Below are 16,502 nucleotides of genomic sequence, written 5' to 3'. Positions count from 1 at the left end.
CCACGGGCGCCAACAACTCCGGAGAAAATGCAGGCTCCCAAAAAGGCAAGACGCTCAATCGCGAACTTCCGCGTCTTGCGGCTTTCATCTCCTCCTCCCCCACATCGCATTTTTGCACACTTTTTGGCTTTCTGCGCAGCAATATGAGGGACAGTGCCTATCGCTTCTGCGGTGCTCCGTGAACAAGTCTTCCCGTTCGCCAGAACATCACGATGGCCAAGTCGCGTCACTTGAACCATGCCGGATGGGCCGCTCCGGAGCATCACGACCCGCTTTGAGCTCCTTCCGCCGCTTCGTACACCCACTCTAACCCAGACGCTCGCAATCCTTTGAAGATCCTTCGCAAACTGGACGAACCGCGTGCCCGTCGCGTCACGCGCCATATGGACCGACGGCTCTGATCGCGCATCTGACCGCTGGCCGATATTCTTCCGGCCAAAACGAAGGGACGACGCGAAGAACGCCCCGCCGCTGATCGAGTCGCAGAGTACCTCCGAGGTACTTGAGCGCGGCTATAAGAATGCAAGGGGGGAAGAGACTTGTCCACCCACCGTCAGGATCGCTGTGATGATGCGAACTTTACTTGCGACATGTGTCGCTCTCTGGGCTCTTCTGGCATTGGGAGCTAGGGCTGTCAACGTGCCCCGCAAGAATCCCAAGGTACCACCGGGATTTGTGACGACTAGTGGCAGTCGTTTCGAACTTGACGGCAAGCCATTCGTAAGTCTGGGCGTTTGCAGCCTCGCTGTCGCGCTAACGCGTACCATTCTCTAGTCGTTTGTGGGGGCCAATTCATATGTGCGCCACCTCGCGAACCAATTGCATTGCGATGAAGCTGACGCGCGAGCAGTGGCTACCTCTGCTTCTGACAGCCGACGATGTGGAGAAGACGTTCCAGACCATGCAGCAAGCTGGGGTCAAGGTCCTTCGTACCTGGGTATGTCACTTGATACGCTGACGCCGTCAGCGCGTTAATCTGGGCCTTGGACTCCCGAAACAATCATTCTCAGGGGTTCAATGCAATCAACGCTACCGAGCTTCCAGACGCCCTGGATTCCAACCTCACGTACTATCAGGTATTGCCTATCTGTCCTTGTCAGCAAAGTCACAACTGAATAAGCATTCGCCGTAGGTGTGGAACAGTAGCCAGTGGATTTTGAACGACGGCCCCCAAGGCTTGCAACGCCTCGACCATGTTATATCCACTGCAGGCAAGCATGGTATCAAAGTAATCCTTGCTTTCACCAATAACTGGTTTGTTTGCGAGCTGCTCCACTTGTATACATGTTCGCTGACATGATCATATCTCTATAGGGTCGGTTATGGCGTAAGTTGATGCTCTACTAACACCCATACGTTCCTACGTGTGACATCATATACTCAGGGCTCTGATCTCTTCGTCAACTGGATTGCCGGTGCTAACCAACCGCACGATGTATTCTTTACGGACCCGAGAATCATAGCATCCTACCGTTGGTCCGATATCTTCTCCTGCCGTATCTCGCCTGCTGACCATCTGAGCACAGAATCCTATGTGAAGACCCTTGTCGAACGCTACAAGGATTCATCAGATATCTTCGCATGGGAACTGATGAACGAAGCTCGCTGCTTGAGCGACACCCTTCCTGCGGGGCCATCCTGCGTACCAGGATCCAACACGTTGAAGACCTGGTATCAGCAACAGTCCGACTTCGTTCGCAGCTTGTGAGTAGATCACCCGACTTCCGTTCACCACGTCCCTGACCGCACTAAGGGACCCGAACCACTTGATCACTACCGGCGGAGAAGGTCACTTCTTCTGGAAGAAACCGGCGGAGTAGTGCGTTCCGTTTCTTTTCGCCATTGCCGCGCTTTGCGCCCAGTGACCCCGGCTTTGCAGCTGGTTTGATCACACTCTTGTCAGCGACTACAACTTCAATGGTCAAGGTATGATTTCTCGCTTACCACATGCGTTGTGTACTGACGGCGATCATAGCGGGCGAGGACTTCGACCATGACATGTTGCTCTCAAATATCGACTTCGGGACCTATGTGAGTCGTGCGGGATTCTAAGAAATCGACCCGCTTATTCAGTACGGTTGCTCCAGCATCTTTATCCCCAGTCGTGGTAAGCCTACAGATGGTTTCCCCTTTGCTTCCTTGTGACAAACCTCCTGCATCCATAGGTATACTGAACTGGTACATATTCCTGGCTTTGTTTATGAGAGTATTTCACGTATACTGACCTCATCACATCGGCAGGACTTCCCTGGCTCTAACTGGACGGTGGAAAGCTGGGGCTTGGAATGGATTGACGATCATGCTCGCGGTATGCCCTCGACTGTGTTCGATTTTGCGGTAGCGTCACTGACCGCACGTGAATAAGCTGCAAGCAAGGCCAACAAACCGGTGATTTTAGAGGAGTTCGGCGTCGGTGGATTGCGTGCGTACTATTACGTCTTAGTGTTCCTTTGACACTCAACGATGCGGTGTAGAAAACAAGACCGACATCTACCCTAAGTGGGTTCAGCGCGCGCTGGACACGCATCACGCGTAAGCCCCTGATTTGCTTGAATATTCACTGTGACTGAATCACGTCTTCGTAGTGGGTACGCGTAGCTTGTGCTCATCCCAAAGACTGCTAATAAGATGGGTGTTTTGGTCTAGCATCATGCCATGGCAATGGGGCGAGCTGGGGCTCACCGAAAGCGGCGGTAACCGCATTATCAAGTACGCGGACGCTATCAACCACGGGGTATGTCATCCCTCCGTCCCACGAAATCTGGGATACGATCTAACCAATCTCTTCCGCTAGGCCTCCCCGAACGACGGTACGATTCCATCTCGATTCGCATCGCGGAGCACGCACCCAGGATGCTTATTGTGCGCTTCTTCAGGCAACACGTTCTACATCAACCAGACCGCGGTCTGGGATATCTTCACGTAAGTCCGCTAGTCCAAGTCCGCTGGCGAATCTCCCGCGAACCGGCTTATTGACCGCTCTTTTAGGAGGGCCGCCAAGATCCAGGAGGCACGATCTGGATAGACGATCTGCAGGAAATGCGAGAGAAACTATGGTACAAGTGTAGCGGAGCCGACAGCAAAGAAGCAAAGTGGACAACATGTGAATCCGCGCTCGGCGGCAGGTATCATGCGCAACGAATCCCATCCCCCCTATGACCAAAATATCCCTCATCGCCTGATGTGTGAACTTCTGGTCTGTTCGCAGCGTCAGCTCAATACTACACAACACGCAAACAGCAACGCGCACCGGTTGATGTTGTGTCGGCGTAGACGGAGAGCCCTTGGGTGTCGCCGTGATGCCCTCCATCACGGCGATCCCAACGTCGACCCTGCAAACATGCGACGACGGCGGGGCTCTGAAGGCCTCGGACAGTCTGCACTGGGTGTCGCTCCAGATCTTGACTCTATGCGTGCATTAGCCACTGTCCTTGGCAAATGAAGGGCGCGGTTCCGTACGAAAGTTCCGCTTCTCGAGGGGGCTGCCTGAGCGCGTACTTGTACGCCACGCCCGCGGTGAGCACGAGGGAGATGTCTTCTCCGTGATGCAGGAAGATGACGGGCCCGGCCTGTCCGTCTTCCCGCCGCAGCACCTGCATGGTCGCCGCATCGGGCGTGTCGTTCGAGAACTCGAGGAGGACTTCGTATGGGAGCGTGCACGTCGGGGACATAGTAATCACTGCGACGTGAACGGCGGTCGCGGAGTGTGAGCGACGCGACTCGGACGGAGGGAGGTGCAACGGTAGTACGATGGGAGCCTCGCGCGTGAGCGGGCTCTTCGGTAGATATACGCGCGGAAGCGTCTCGTCGCATCGGTCGCGCGGGTGCGTGAAAATGCGCAACGGAGCAGTTGCCGGGGTTCCAGTACAAGAACGGTGGACAATGCAAGTTGCCCGGGCGCTCACAGCTATTGTGTTCCGCATGGGGCATGTTCAAACGGTTCGTACAGCCGCCGGCACGCGCGGGATGAACTCCGCGAATGTCAGTACCGTCCTTCATTCTGCATGTACAGACCGCTGACTTGGGAAGGCCAGAGCACTGCTATGGGTCGAAGAACGAACCGGGGGGAGCGAGCGAGGGCAGGCCGATCGATGGCATCGAGAAGTTCTAGCGTTATTGTGTTCGGCTAGTCAGCGGACTGGGCTCGTGTGGAAGTCGAAGTCACCGAAACTTAGTACTCCAGACGGAGGCGCGCGTTTGCAGCGGGAGGCGTTCATGTAACATTATGGCTGCCTTCGAAACTATGCGCAACAATGAGAGCGGGGGTAAGTTGTGGGCTGACGGTCCGGTATTAGCGAAGTGGGGCTATCGTAAGTGCGTCTGCGCGCGTGGACTGGTGTGTGGCATAGGGCACCGCGGGGCTATTGGGACTTTCCCTGAGGCAGCAGGTCGTCCTCGGGCTTCCACCCATCCTGCCGCATCCTCTGTACGAGTCGCAAGATGTTTTTGCAATCGTCGATGCCCGAGTGGTGTCGGCCCTCCAGCTCCATCTTCGCATGGGTGAGCATGCTCGCCATGCCCTTGGGGTACTTCAGGTCGTGAAACCGTCGATATGAGTTTTTGATGTTGATCCATCGGTCGTAAGGTGCGACGAGGGTGCCGGAGGGAGTTGACGAGGACTCGAGCAGCTTGCTCAAACGGAGCTGCATTGGGAGCATCGTCTTGAGGTCCCAGTCGCCGCAAGTCAGGTATATGGCAGAAGACGGCGAGTCGACGACGCCGTGCGTCCGAAGAAACTCTTGGTAGCGTTCCCATACGTCTGGAAAGGGTGCCGCAGAATCGACCGTGGCCTGAAAGCGCACGCAAAATTAACCGGTGTATCCAATGACCATTAACGAGACGTACCTGCTGTATACCAGTGAGGTCAGTGCAGAACGGGGTCAAAGTGGGATGGAGAGTGGGCCGGACGTATTCGTGGAAGACGGCTTCCACCTTGTCTTGCTCGATATCGTACAAGATGGTCGGGAACTCGATCACTTCCATCTCCTGCCTAGGCACTATACGATTTGTGTTGTCACAGGTCGCCTCGAAGTCAAGCACAAGCAGGTAGCGAAGAGTAGACATGGTTGTAGGCAGAGTGTGGATTGACCTAGACGAGACTGCTGCACGAACAGTGTTCTTGAACGTCCTAGCAAACATATATGCTGGGATTGGAGACAATGTTCACCGGTTAAAGCGGGATGCCCCCTGCCGAGAGCCCACCGGGAATAAGAAGGTGATTGGTGTTGGCGGTGAAGACACAAGATGCGCGCTGGCGTCAACGACGCGGTCAACCTTTACCACGCGTCATTGATACGTAAGTATTGTGCGCTTCACTCGCGAACGCAACATAAGTATACAGAATGCTTGAAGTCCAGTGAAAAGGTAACATTCCCAGCAAGTGGCACTAGTGGTTAATTACATGGTATGCGTACAGTGATGACATATCACAAGCAAAGACAGAAAGGTTGAGAACGTGCAAGACCCGCGCAAGAATCACCAGTTGAGCATCGAAAGGCCACGGTTGGGCCTGAAGTCCATCATGAGGTCCATGCACGCAAGGTCCTCATCGTCGACGGTGTAAGCCCTGATGTTGACCTTGAATTGTGCTGCAAAGAGTTTAGCCGTGCATATCCACCGGCAAACTCATGAACTTACCGGGAGGAATCTCCTTGGGCAGCTCGACTGACTGGATGACCTTGTGCGTGCCCTTCTGAACAGGACATTGGACGGTTGTATTCGCCTTGTCGCTGTAGAACGCTCAGCCCAGGCATGGTCTGCGAGTGAGATGCTGCTTACGCCTCTTCGCAAATGTCGAATTCCTTCGACAAGATCTTAATCACGCCCACCTTGACGGTGACATCGGCATATGCACCATCCTAGGCAGATATGAGTGAACGCCATGGGCGGAAGCTAATGGCGCCTGGGCACACCTCAATGGTCTCGTCCGCATCACCCTCAACAGTTATCGTGAGCTCCTCACCACGCTGGGGCGGGTCTGGGGAGACCTGGATGCTCTTGATGTGAATAATGTGCGAGGAGGAGCCTGGGTTTCCCAGTATTTCATTAGCAGAGAACGACGGGCAGTCGCGGCGAACAGCCTACCACAATCAGTCCAATCCCATTTCTTGTCCAGCACCGTTGATGGCTGTTTCTCCATGAATTGCTGCAGGTTGGAGGGGGATGCAGCAACGCTACCAAGCGCAGCAGCAAACAAACAGAGGAGACCAAAGCGAGCCATGAGAGTAACGCGAGAGCGGAGGGGTATCGTCGACGTTGAGGGCAGGAGTCAAGGAGGACGCGATCGCGAGTGCAGGCTGCCAACTACGGTAATGACGAGCATGGCTGGCGTGGGAGCGACCTGCCTGTTGGGGACGTGCGGGTTTCACGTGGCGAGCAGCGGCTGCGGAGGCCTGCGCTTGGGGTGGCGCAGGGAGGAGACACTGCCTTCCGTGCGTTGACCAATTCAGAGGCAGTTCCCAACGCCGACCCCGCTGCGCTCCTTCCTCTTTTACCCCTTCTCCTCCTCGCAGCTAGCCTGTCAGCCCCTCCCCTCTTCCTCCTTACACGACCCGTGCCCTCTGTTCCTTGCTACGACCTTCACGACCACCCGCTTTCGTTGAACAGGTCCACTCACGATGAAGCCGAGAGAATACTGCTGCTGTGCCATTCCCATCGTGTACTCGGGCATCTACACGGCTCTCTTTGAGCAGTTCTTGCTTGGTGCCGTCGCTGGCACGCTCTCAATCGCTACACCATCGAGTGAGTTCTGCCAGTCAGCCGCTGTGCACCCACGTACTCACCTGTGCTGTAGTCGTCGGTGCATCAACCCCCTCCTTCGCAAAGGTGTTATTCGCCATCGTGTGCTATGTTGGCGCTGCTATTCAGCTCATGGGCATCTTCGCCGTGCGGCAGGTCAGCCGATCGTCCTTCACCTCTATCTCCTCGCATGAGCTGACACTGTAAGCAGGAGCGGCCCATATTCTTCCGCCGCTACGTTACCTTGCACACCCTGATCACAGTAGCAGCATTCGCCATCGCCGCAGCATGGATTATTGTATCCGCTACCCGCCACTCGCAGGCCGAGGACAAGTGCATCGCCGACTTCTTCGCGGGCACCGTATCCGCGACCAACTCTGAGGGCTCAACGCTCTGCAACATCTTCCCTTGGGCCGACGTCGGTATTATGGGCGGCCTTTGGGTACTGTTCGCTATCGTGCAGGTATGTCACACGCACTCAGCCGTTTCGGCGCCGATATAACCCCACTCCTTCCCAGACCTACCTGTACATTGTTATATCATCATTCGGCAAGGGCCAGCGCCGGGACCACTCCAAGTACCAGTCCCTCTACGAGTCGTCTCGCTCGCTGAACAGCATTCCCTTGATGGATCGTGGTGCGTGGGACTCGCGCATGTCTTCCGATGCCCTCGTTCAGCCTGGCGGACACGCAACATGACAGTGGCGCAAGTGTAGCGACGGTCATGGCCGACAAGGTCCAGGGCTACTCCGACTACGACTACTCCGCACAACCCCCCGCCCACGCGTACACCCAGGAACCTGGCCCGACCCCCCGCGCCTACGACAACTACTACGATGCCGACGCACAGACCGGCGTTGGCTACCCGCAGCGCAGTCAGGCCCATCCTGGTGAGTCGTAAGCGAGAGTTGGGGGTGGGGCCGTTCTCGGCCGTCTTGGGACGGCTTAGAGGGTCCGTGGGTTCCACTTGCGAGTGTAAACGGGAGCTGATGCCCTTGCCTCTCCGCAGCGGAAGGATCGTTCAGGCGCAAGACCCCGAGGGTGGAGAAGCCGGGATCTCAGGACTATAACAACAATACATACAGTGCATATCCACAATACGGCTCCCAGTTTTAAGCACCCCCTCGTACTTGCTGTTCTTGTGTATAGTTCTCGCCTGGCACGGACATTACACGGACATTCGATTTGTTTCGTTCTATGTATGAAAGACACTTTCATCGTCGACGGCCGTGGTGCCCGTACGTGAGACATTATAGCAAACGTATCATGCGCCGCGAGTCACGGCTAGTCAATTATTTGGCCGTCCCATCGTCCGATATCTAACTGTACGTGCCGTGCTTGTGCTATTTGTGTCCAGCGCTCCTGCCGCCCCTCCTCCGTCATCAGCTCTTGTCTGAACCACAGGCATACTTGTAGGTACGGTGTCTCGCGGAGCAAGACTCTCCGCTCGATCGCGTCACAGAGCCCCCGTTCCGCCTCCTTGAGCGGTATCGCATACCACGCGTTGATGACCTGCAGCTTGAACACGGCCAGCCCCGATGGGAGCGACTCGACGAAGTTGCTCTGCGCCTCGTTCACGGTCACCAGGCTGAGCGCGAAGTACTCCAGCGCAGGAAGCGCCTCCAGACAGTGCGACACGACCGTGCTCGAGAGACGGCTGCACCCGCGCAGGACGAGCGTGCGCAGGTGCGCCCCGTGGCACGCGACGAGAGACTCCAGGTGGTTGTTGCGCAGCTCGAACCCGAGCCGGTGCCCGAGCACGTACGTGAAGGCGTCCAGGCGCGCCCCGGGGAAGCACTCGTCGATCGTGTGGCGGTCGAAGAAGGTGCCGATGACGCCGTCTAGGGCGAGCTCGCGCAGAGCGGGCGCGCGCTGTGGCCCGCCGCGGTTTCCGGGGGCAACGACGATCTCGCCAGAGAGCCGCAGGGAGACAAGCGCGGTTGGGGGGACGGTGTCGAAGAGTTCCACTCGCGTGTCCGGGTTGAGGTGCTGCTCGTACAGACGTAGGGCAGGTCCGCCCTTGGGGAACAGTGCCCGCTCGAACCCTAGACGCAGTTGAGGAGGATACCCTGTTCAAGGGATCAGTGCCATCTTCTACGGGTGTCTCTGCAGACTCACTGCGCGGGTTTGTCGTGCTCTGGAGCGCGGGCGGGAGGCCCTGCCGGCACTGGAAGACGCGGAGGCGCGCGAGCGCGGTCATGCGGGCGAGCGCGAGGTGCAGGCTTGACAGCGGCAGGTCTTCTTCCTTTGCGCCCCCGGTGAGCCCACACTCTTACACAATCGCACACCTTAACGAACGCTTACCTTATCCGGACCCGTTGTGCGCCAGATGCGGCCGTCATTCGCGACGTCGGCCCATGAGACCTGCGCCGTAAGGGTTGGTGGCGCGTCCTGCAGAAAGGCGCGGATTTGGAACTCGTTCGCGAGGGAGACGTAGCGCCGGAGGATAGAGCCTGCCTCCTGCTCTATCTGGCGACATGTGTAGAGGAGGCGGAGGTGGGCATTTGTAGGCTGGGTCTTCGAGTGGACACGCTGATGTGTGACGAGGAAGTCCTCGTAGATCTGCAGCCGTAGCTCGACCGGGAGATGGAGGAGGGCGATATGCGGCATTATGCCAGCTGTATGCACCTTCTAGCTGACGCTGTACGCCCACTCCGCGGCCAATTAGGGTTGCGAGCAAGGGTGGTCTAGCTGGAGAGCGTGAGCGACCGTGGCGGGACTGATTGAGTGAACGCGGACTCCGCCATGATTATATTAGACCACGCTCGTAAGCGCGCTAGCGTGATTACCGTATAAATCCGCTGGCCCGATGAAATAAAGCACGGGTGCACTGCTATGAAATACACACTCGCAGCAACACAGCTCATCGGATTTTAGCAGTGCACTGCGGGCAGCTGCACCCGCATGAGTGAGCAGAGGACGGAATAGACGCGATCATGTGTCGCAAGTAAGAAACCATATATGGCAAGCTCGCGACGCGGAGGGGGAAGCGCGCGTGTGGGAGCAGGTCGTCCAACGCCGCAACGGTTCTCAGAGCAGCCCCCGAGAGCTCCCCGCCAGTGCAGCCTGCCCGCTCATGCATGGTCTGTCCCAGTAAGCTCCGCTTCTCCTCCCCCGCGCGCTCACCCCACGCGTCGTGCCTGTGCGTCGCCGCCCACACCGTGCTGCACGCGCACGCCTGCCAGCCGAAACAATAAGGCCTGCACAACGTGGCAACCCCGGCGCTGCACCGTCGCTGCACCGCTTGCTGAGCCAGACGTGTCGCGCGGAGCCCTCGTCCGAGCACAGGTTGTCTTTTGCCACACACGACGCGTCCGCACGCCCCGACGACGGACCACCCCCGCAGACGCACCCGCTCTGGATCAGGCCGGCTCTGCATCGCAGCCGCAGGCTCTCCCTAGGCTGTCTGCTGCCGTAAAGTAGCAGCAGCGAGCGTGCAACGGCCCGCGGAAGCTCTCGAAGCAGCAGCTGCCAGCCCGCGCGATATTACCCTGTGCCTCTCTGGCGTTCCCCTCCCCTCCTTCTCGCACACTCTCCTTACTCTGCCTGCCTGCCCTGCGCACCCTATTGCCCCCGCGCCTCCCCACCTGCGCGGCTTCTCTGCGCACCTCCTTCCGTCCTAGCCCCTCTCCGCCGATAGCGCGAGCCCTGCCCTGCCCACCCCCGACGACCCACCACAGCGATGCCGGGCACCACGCAGTACGAGGTCCTGCTCGACTTCACGAACGACACCCACGACTGCGCCACCGTGCAGCTCCAGCGCGACTACGGCCGGGGCACCGGCGCAATCGTCCTCCTCCACCCCGGCGAGAGCGTCACGCTTGTGCTCGATGCTGGTGAGTAGCCTCGTTGCCCGCCACGGGAGTGAGGCTGATGTCACCGGGGTGCAGGCACAGTGTACAAGTATGCGCTCAAGACGAGGTCGCGCGTCGCGAACGTAACGTGCGTCCCGCTTACCTGCCTCCTGATGCCCCGGTGTGCACAGACGAGATCACTCACTCACGCTTTTACGTCTGTCGCCAGGGCCCGCGCGTGGCGAGACGTCCGCTGCACCGTCTCCCAGCTCTTCCCCAGCACCGCGCCCGCGTCCGCGCACCCGCCACAATCCCCGACCTCCGCCGAGCCGCTGCGCCCGGTGCAGGGCATCACCGTCGACCAGCTGTGGCGAGATATGCGCTTCTGCATATGGAACGACGCATAGCCCGCGCGGGAGAGTGAGTGTCTTCATGCAGAAAGAGACCCAGGTCGGCACGGTGGTGGTATGTCGGGCGACAGCGACGCTTATTGTTTATTTGTTTCCCTGCAGCGGTGTGGCACCGTCACGGGATACCCCGTACGCGCGCCCGGCGCCAGCCCGCAAGGCACGCTGCGGCTCCCCACGCGCCGCGCCTCACGCCTCACGATCCGAGCGAGGCCCCGGAGTGGGACTGGGAGGCACGATGGACCGCGGCGGATGTCGACGGAGGGGGCGCGCGTCGTGATCGCGTGCGATCGTGATAGGGCCCGGACGCACGCTGTGTTGTTACCATTAGATTATTAGCCATAGGCCGTACCATCCGCATACTGGGTTGTAATCGCCGCGGCCGCGCCAGCGCCGCCGCCCGCGCAAGCTTTACATTATTGTCGCACTAGCTACCACCATGACATTATCATATACGCCCGGGGGCCTGCCTGCGCGCCCCCCAGTGGCCATCGCGCGCATGCAACGCCGCATCCGCGTGCATCACGCAGCTTTCTCGGACGGCAGCAGCGTCCCAGAGCCTGCGTGCGGCGTTATGGCGCGGTCCGCTGACGCAGACGCGAAGAGAGTTGCGAGCGTGCAACGCCTGCTGCTCGTGTTTGCCGCGAGGCACGGCGTGCGGGAGCGCCCGTCAATGTATGCCCATCGTCCTTCGTAAGTTTGTCAGACTGCGATGCTGGGAAAGCCCGTGCGTTCTGGAACGGCTCGGCGCATCACAAGGGGGCTCGCATTCTCACCGCGCGGGAGGACCGCCGTAGGGGGCCGGTGGGGACAGGGTGCCTCGCTTAACCCCCGGGTTTCCAACTTGAACACGGACGGGGGTGATCGTCCGGCACCGAGGGTTAAATGAACTGCTTCCCGTTCGAGAGTGAGAAGGCGGGGCGCGGCGTGGGGTAGCGTCATCATTGCAGGGCGGGGTGTACATTCACTAGGATAGTTTACAAGGTAAATCGCCGGTGTCTGTGGCGCGGACATGACTGAGGGACGCTGAGCATCTTCGCGGGGTCAGTGAGGGGGCTCGAGCCTCGGAGTCTCCGGTCAGCAGGCCGTACGGTTGGTTTGGGCATGCCTGCGCAACGAGAGAGGCTCGCGGCCTATTCTTGCCTCGGTAATGCCACGGAGACTCTAAACCTGTCGGCAACCTAGTGCGCGGGACGGGTTGGCGAAGTTTGGCAAGGCTCTGAAGCTGTGCGCTTGCTATAGCTGACGGCCAAGAGGTCGCCGGCGGCCATATGCGGGGAAACGGCGTCATGTGCAGCAGCTTGGGAGAGGCCGAGTCCCCGGCGCAAGAGGCAGGCTAGACTTGGGTGACATCGTGGGCCGACTGCGACTGGACGGCGTACTTAGCGGTTGGATCAGGGGTTGTGCTGCGTCAAAGATAGAGCTGATCACACAAACTCACCCGTGAAACTGAACTCTGGGTTCGCCCAGTGAAACCGGCGGAAGGGGCGCGAAGCGAAGGCCCCGATAGCGCCATTGAGAGCCCGGTTGAGTCCCACTGGCGTGGCCAGCCACCGTCAGCTACTGTGTAAGTATTCGTGACGCAGAATGCGTGACAAAGCCTGAGCTAAGGTTGCAGATGTCAGAGTGCTCAAGTCGAGATGGATTGTTTAAGCCTAAGGTCGGACAGCCGCAAGGAGTCAATGCGGAAGGACTGACGAAATTCGAAGTCGAGGGCTTGTGCGCTAGTACCTTGGAGACCTGAGATGTCAGTAGTCGGTCATAGTGAGCACAAGAAAGATCACTCGCCTATCGCTCGTAGCTTCGGTCACAGGGCGGTATCATGATATAAGCAGCTCCCAGCTCAGATCGTTTTGGGCACTTCCGAGCGAAAACGGCCGCCGCGGTCTATCACTCGATACTGTCCAATGAGAAGAGATGTGTACAGGCCATGTAACGACCAACTTACAACACCTACTGTAGGCCTTAGGCTTGAGCTGGAGAGGCGCTAACTGTGTTTAAACAGCAATTAGCTGGCAGTATACTAGTAAGATGACCATGTGGAACTTGCAAGTGCCTCGGACGTCGAGCTCGATCGTGCACAGCTAGCGCGTCGGAAACATAGCGAGCTGGAGGCAATGAATCGGAGGGAGACGTCACGCGAGATGTCCGGCCGGGATATGAGTGTAGGAGCAGGAAGAGAGGGAAGAGAGGAGCGCGGCGCCCAGCCTCGGAATGTATCCATAACGCGGTGCACGTGATCTGAACGCGTCGCGTCGCGTGATGTCATTGGGCAAAAGAGGTGGGTACGTGCCGTCATAGGACGCTCATCCACCGCTCCCTCAGCACTCCGCGCGCGCCCTATATAAGCTCGCCACCTCCTCAGCATGCCCCACCTTTTTTTCGTCACGATCGCCTCACGACATACACCCACCACCACCACCACCACCACCACCACCACCAAACTTCTTACGACGAATCCCATCTCAATTTCTTCATCATGCAAGCAGCCTCCAATGCCATTCAAAACGCAAGTGAAAAGCCATAACACACCGGCCTGGCGCCCACTGACCTAACTGCATGCACGCAGGCAATGGGTCCCGTCCCCACCGTGGTGCACCCTGAGTTCAAGCCTCGTCCCGACGGCGCTACCATGAAAGCTCTTGCTTGGTTCGGGGCTGGCGACGTCCGTATAGTGGACGCCCCTATCCCTGACGTTACCGAGCCCGACGATGTTATCCTCAAAGTCACCGGAACCACCATCTGCGGCTCTGACCTTCATCTCTACCATGGTGAAATCGTCAACCTCCAGAAGGGCGATATCCTAGGCCATGAGGTTTGTCATTATTGAAACACGCCGCTTGAAGCACGACTCACTGCGAACTTGTCAGTTCATGGGCATTGTCGACAAAGTCGGCCCCAACGTCAAGAACCTGTCCGTCGGCCAACGGGTCGTCGCTTCGTTCCAGATCGCATGTGGCGAGTGCGAATACTGTAAACAGAAGCTCTCGTCCTTCTGCGACAGGACAAACCCCTCATCGTGAGTAGAGTATCTTCCAACGCAGCTGTGTCGCCTGTTGATCGTATCGACAGACTTCAGAATGCGATGTACGGTCACCGTGACGCTGGCTTCTTCGGGTACTCGCATTTCACTGGTGGCTTCGCTGGCGGCCAGGCAGAGTACGTCCGGGTACCCAAGGGCAATGTGAACTTGCTCCCCATTCCCGACATCGTCCCCGACGAGAAGGCGCTATATCTCTCTGACGTTCTGTGCACGGCGTACCACAACGTCGAGGACACCGGTGTCAACCCTGGCGACGTTGTCGGAATCTGGGTAAGTGTTCCCGGGTTGTTGAAGCTATGATCTGGTGCTTACTTTCAGTTCGTAGGGTCTTGGTCCCATCGGCCTCTGCGTCGCTCAGTTCGCCAAAATGAAGGGTGCCTCTCGCATCATCGGCATCGACCGTGTCCCAGAACGTCTCAAGAGGGCCGAAGAGCTCGGTCTCGAGCCCCTCGACTTCTCAAAACACAGCGACGTCGTCAAGCGCCTCCAGGAGATCGTACCCGGCGGTCTTGATGTCGCGATGGACTGCGGGACGTTCCACCAGCCGAAGTCGATGCTCCACAAGGTCGAGAAGGCGCTCATGCTCGAGACGGACGTGTCGGAGATCGTCAACGAGATGCTCATGTCCGTGAGGAAGCAAGGTCGCTGCGGGATCATCGCTGCCTACGCGGGGTACACCAACCACTTCAACATCGGCGCGCTCATGGAGAAGGGCATTCGCCTCATCGGCAACGGCCAGGCGCCCGTGCACAAGTACTGGAACGAGATCTTGAACGACCTCATCATCCCAGGAAAGTTCGACCCCACATTGTGAGTGATCCTGCCGCCGGCCAACGATGAGACAATTGATGATGGGGGTTTCATAGCATGATCACGCACCGCGTCGACATCGAGGAGTTCCCGAAGCTCTACGCGGCGTTCGACAAGCGCGTCGGGGGCGTCGAGAAGGTGTTCGTGCAGACCAAGTTCTCGAACGCGCCGTCCCCAGGCTGTCCGACGCTCAGCAAAGTTGACGAATGGGCCCATTAACGGAGTCGTACCAGAGGAGCAGTAGCATCACCAAATGTACTTATACGGAGAGCCCCGGAGTCTAATGTGTACCATCAACAAGGTTTCAGACGACGCGAGCACGTAAACGCGAGCGCACCCGTACCTTCGCTTGGCCATGTGCCCCGCCACAGCTCGCGAGAAGCTGACCAACGTGCGCCCGAAGCTGCGCGGCGGCGCGGTCCCGACCGCGCACGGCGTTAGCGCGCTATAAGAACGACGCGCAGCGCGGGCGCGGGGGTGCACTACTACCTACATAACTTACCCCGACCTAGACAGCATGAAGACTCCTGGTGCAGTACTTGCGGTGCTCTACTCCGTGGCCGCGGTCACCGCGAAGCCGGGGGTGGACCAGCAGATCGCGCAGCTAGAATCGTCCAACTCGAAGCTGCTGCAATATCCGACGCAGTTCACCCAGAGCATCATGCCCAAGGCCATACACTCACATAATGACTGTGAGCATGCTCGTCGCCCCAGTGCACCGTGTTTGACATTCATTCTTTTTGCGTGCGACGATAGACTGGAGGGACGTGCCTCTCCTCACTGCGCTGAGCTACGGCGTCGCGAGCGTCGAGGCGGACGTCTCCCTCATCAACGGGACGCTCTACGTGAGTCGCTATCAGGCGCGGCCGCCAATCTTCGCCGATCTTCTGACGTTTTTGCAATTGGTAGGTCGGACACGAAAACCAAGCGCTGACGCCGGACCGCACGCTGGATTCGCTGTACATCCAGCCGCTACTGCAGATCCTGAACAACCAAAACCCGCAGACTGAGTTCACTGCGGGGAGCACGTCGCACAAGTGAGCTTTGACACCAAGCATATCCAACATGACATGGACTCACCGGACCTCGTAATGCAGTGGTGTCTTCGACGTCGACGGCGGCCAGACGCTCCAATTCGTGATAGAGATCAAGACAGACGGCGTAGCGTGCGTGCCTCGAGCCATTTCGCTGATCGTTTCCCGTTTGCTGAAAGTTACAACCAGAACGCTGCCGTCCGTTCTGGCAGCCCTGGAGCCCCTGCGTTCAGCCGGGTACCTCACCACCTTCGCGAACGGCACCCTCTCACGCTCCGCCGTGACCGTCGTCGGCACCGGCAACTCCCCGCTCGAGCAGATCAAGGAGCTCTCTCCGCGCGACTTCTTCTACGACGCGCCGCTCTCGCAGCTGACGGACCCGTCGCTGAACACGACGTGGGACGCCACGCTCGCTCCGCTTGCGTCGACCGACTACGAGGCCGTTATCGGGTGGAGCGGATTCGGGACCATCTCGGACGAGCAGAAGGGTAACATTACGAAGTTTGTGGGCGACGCGCACGAGCGGGGCATCGCTGCGCGCTTCTGGAACACGCCCGCCTGGCCGGTGACTGCGCGGGAGAATATCTGGAGGGCGTTGTTGGAAAACGGGGTGGACTGGTTGAACGCCGATGACCTGGCTGCGGCGAGTTCATTCTGAAGGAGATACAGTTTAGGGT

The 16,502-nt window shown here is 58.6% G+C and overlaps 7 protein-coding genes across 7 annotated transcripts; 5 read left to right on the top strand and 2 right to left on the bottom strand.

The window, feature by feature from the left end:
* The first annotated feature begins 320 nt into the window (after positions 1–320).
* TRAVEDRAFT_68212 (glycoside hydrolase) lies at positions 321–3,556 on the top strand. Its single transcript, XM_008034689.1, has 22 exons — positions 321–720; positions 775–798; positions 851–937; positions 1,011–1,076; positions 1,133–1,254; positions 1,315–1,327; positions 1,385–1,472; positions 1,527–1,704; positions 1,754–1,819; positions 1,880–1,926; positions 1,976–2,031; positions 2,088–2,107; positions 2,166–2,178; positions 2,242–2,308; positions 2,366–2,422; positions 2,475–2,532; positions 2,644–2,734; positions 2,795–2,810; positions 2,877–2,922; positions 2,989–3,198; positions 3,251–3,407; positions 3,460–3,556. Exons 1-20 carry the CDS (start codon positions 568–570, stop codon positions 3,023–3,025), a joined length of 1,305 nt encoding a protein of 434 aa, XP_008032880.1. The 5' UTR covers positions 321–567; the 3' UTR covers positions 3,026–3,198; positions 3,251–3,407; positions 3,460–3,556.
* Positions 3,557–4,361: 805 nt separating this feature from the next.
* Positions 4,362–5,064, bottom strand: TRAVEDRAFT_41812 (exonuclease RNase T and DNA polymerase III; the record flags this gene model as incomplete). Its single annotated transcript, XM_008033959.1, has 2 exons — positions 4,362–4,790; positions 4,846–5,064. The coding sequence occupies 2 exons, from the start codon at positions 5,062–5,064 to the stop codon at positions 4,362–4,364; spliced, it is 648 nt and encodes a 215-aa protein (XP_008032150.1).
* A 282-nt stretch (positions 5,065–5,346) lies between these two features.
* On the bottom strand, positions 5,347–6,254 carry TRAVEDRAFT_25580 (sterol transporter). The gene is made up of 5 exons (XM_008033637.1): positions 6,085–6,254; positions 5,913–6,025; positions 5,779–5,858; positions 5,638–5,729; positions 5,347–5,588 (listed from the first exon to the last, which is right to left on the bottom strand). The coding sequence occupies exons 1-5, from the start codon at positions 6,218–6,220 to the stop codon at positions 5,476–5,478; spliced, it is 534 nt and encodes a 177-aa protein (XP_008031828.1). The 5' UTR covers positions 6,221–6,254; the 3' UTR covers positions 5,347–5,475.
* A 242-nt stretch (positions 6,255–6,496) lies between these two features.
* TRAVEDRAFT_62004 (uncharacterized protein) lies at positions 6,497–9,448 on the top strand. The gene is made up of 8 exons (XM_008034270.1): positions 6,497–6,741; positions 6,794–6,894; positions 6,950–7,201; positions 7,257–7,374; positions 7,454–7,627; positions 7,747–8,806; positions 8,856–8,982; positions 9,042–9,448. Exons 1-6 carry the CDS (start codon positions 6,618–6,620, stop codon positions 7,851–7,853), a joined length of 876 nt encoding a protein of 291 aa, XP_008032461.1. The 5' UTR covers positions 6,497–6,617; the 3' UTR covers positions 7,854–8,806; positions 8,856–8,982; positions 9,042–9,448.
* A 971-nt stretch (positions 9,449–10,419) lies between these two features.
* TRAVEDRAFT_33182 (uncharacterized protein) lies at positions 10,420–10,938 on the top strand (the record flags this gene model as incomplete). The annotated part of the gene is made up of 3 exons (XM_008033777.1): positions 10,420–10,573; positions 10,628–10,679; positions 10,761–10,938. 3 exons carry the CDS (start codon positions 10,420–10,422, stop codon positions 10,936–10,938), a joined length of 384 nt encoding a protein of 127 aa, XP_008031968.1.
* Positions 10,939–13,417: 2,479 nt separating this feature from the next.
* TRAVEDRAFT_33181 (GroES-like protein) lies at positions 13,418–15,010 on the top strand (the record flags this gene model as incomplete). Its single annotated transcript, XM_008033776.1, has 6 exons — positions 13,418–13,447; positions 13,508–13,753; positions 13,809–13,957; positions 14,011–14,251; positions 14,307–14,791; positions 14,848–15,010. 6 exons carry the CDS (start codon positions 13,418–13,420, stop codon positions 15,008–15,010), a joined length of 1,314 nt encoding a protein of 437 aa, XP_008031967.1.
* A 298-nt stretch (positions 15,011–15,308) lies between these two features.
* Positions 15,309–16,483, top strand: TRAVEDRAFT_41806 (uncharacterized protein; the record flags this gene model as incomplete). Its single annotated transcript, XM_008033958.1, has 5 exons — positions 15,309–15,483; positions 15,548–15,636; positions 15,701–15,828; positions 15,889–15,957; positions 16,015–16,483. 5 exons carry the CDS (start codon positions 15,309–15,311, stop codon positions 16,481–16,483), a joined length of 930 nt encoding a protein of 309 aa, XP_008032149.1.
* Positions 16,484–16,502: the final 19 nt, after the last annotated feature.

Source organism: Trametes versicolor (assembly GCF_000271585.1).
Source record: "Trametes versicolor FP-101664 SS1 unplaced genomic scaffold TRAVEscaffold_1, whole genome shotgun sequence".
Taxonomy (NCBI): Eukaryota; Fungi; Basidiomycota; class Agaricomycetes; order Polyporales; family Polyporaceae; genus Trametes; species Trametes versicolor.
Note: the sequence above shows the minus strand (reverse complement) of the source record. Positions and strands in the feature narration are given on the sequence as shown.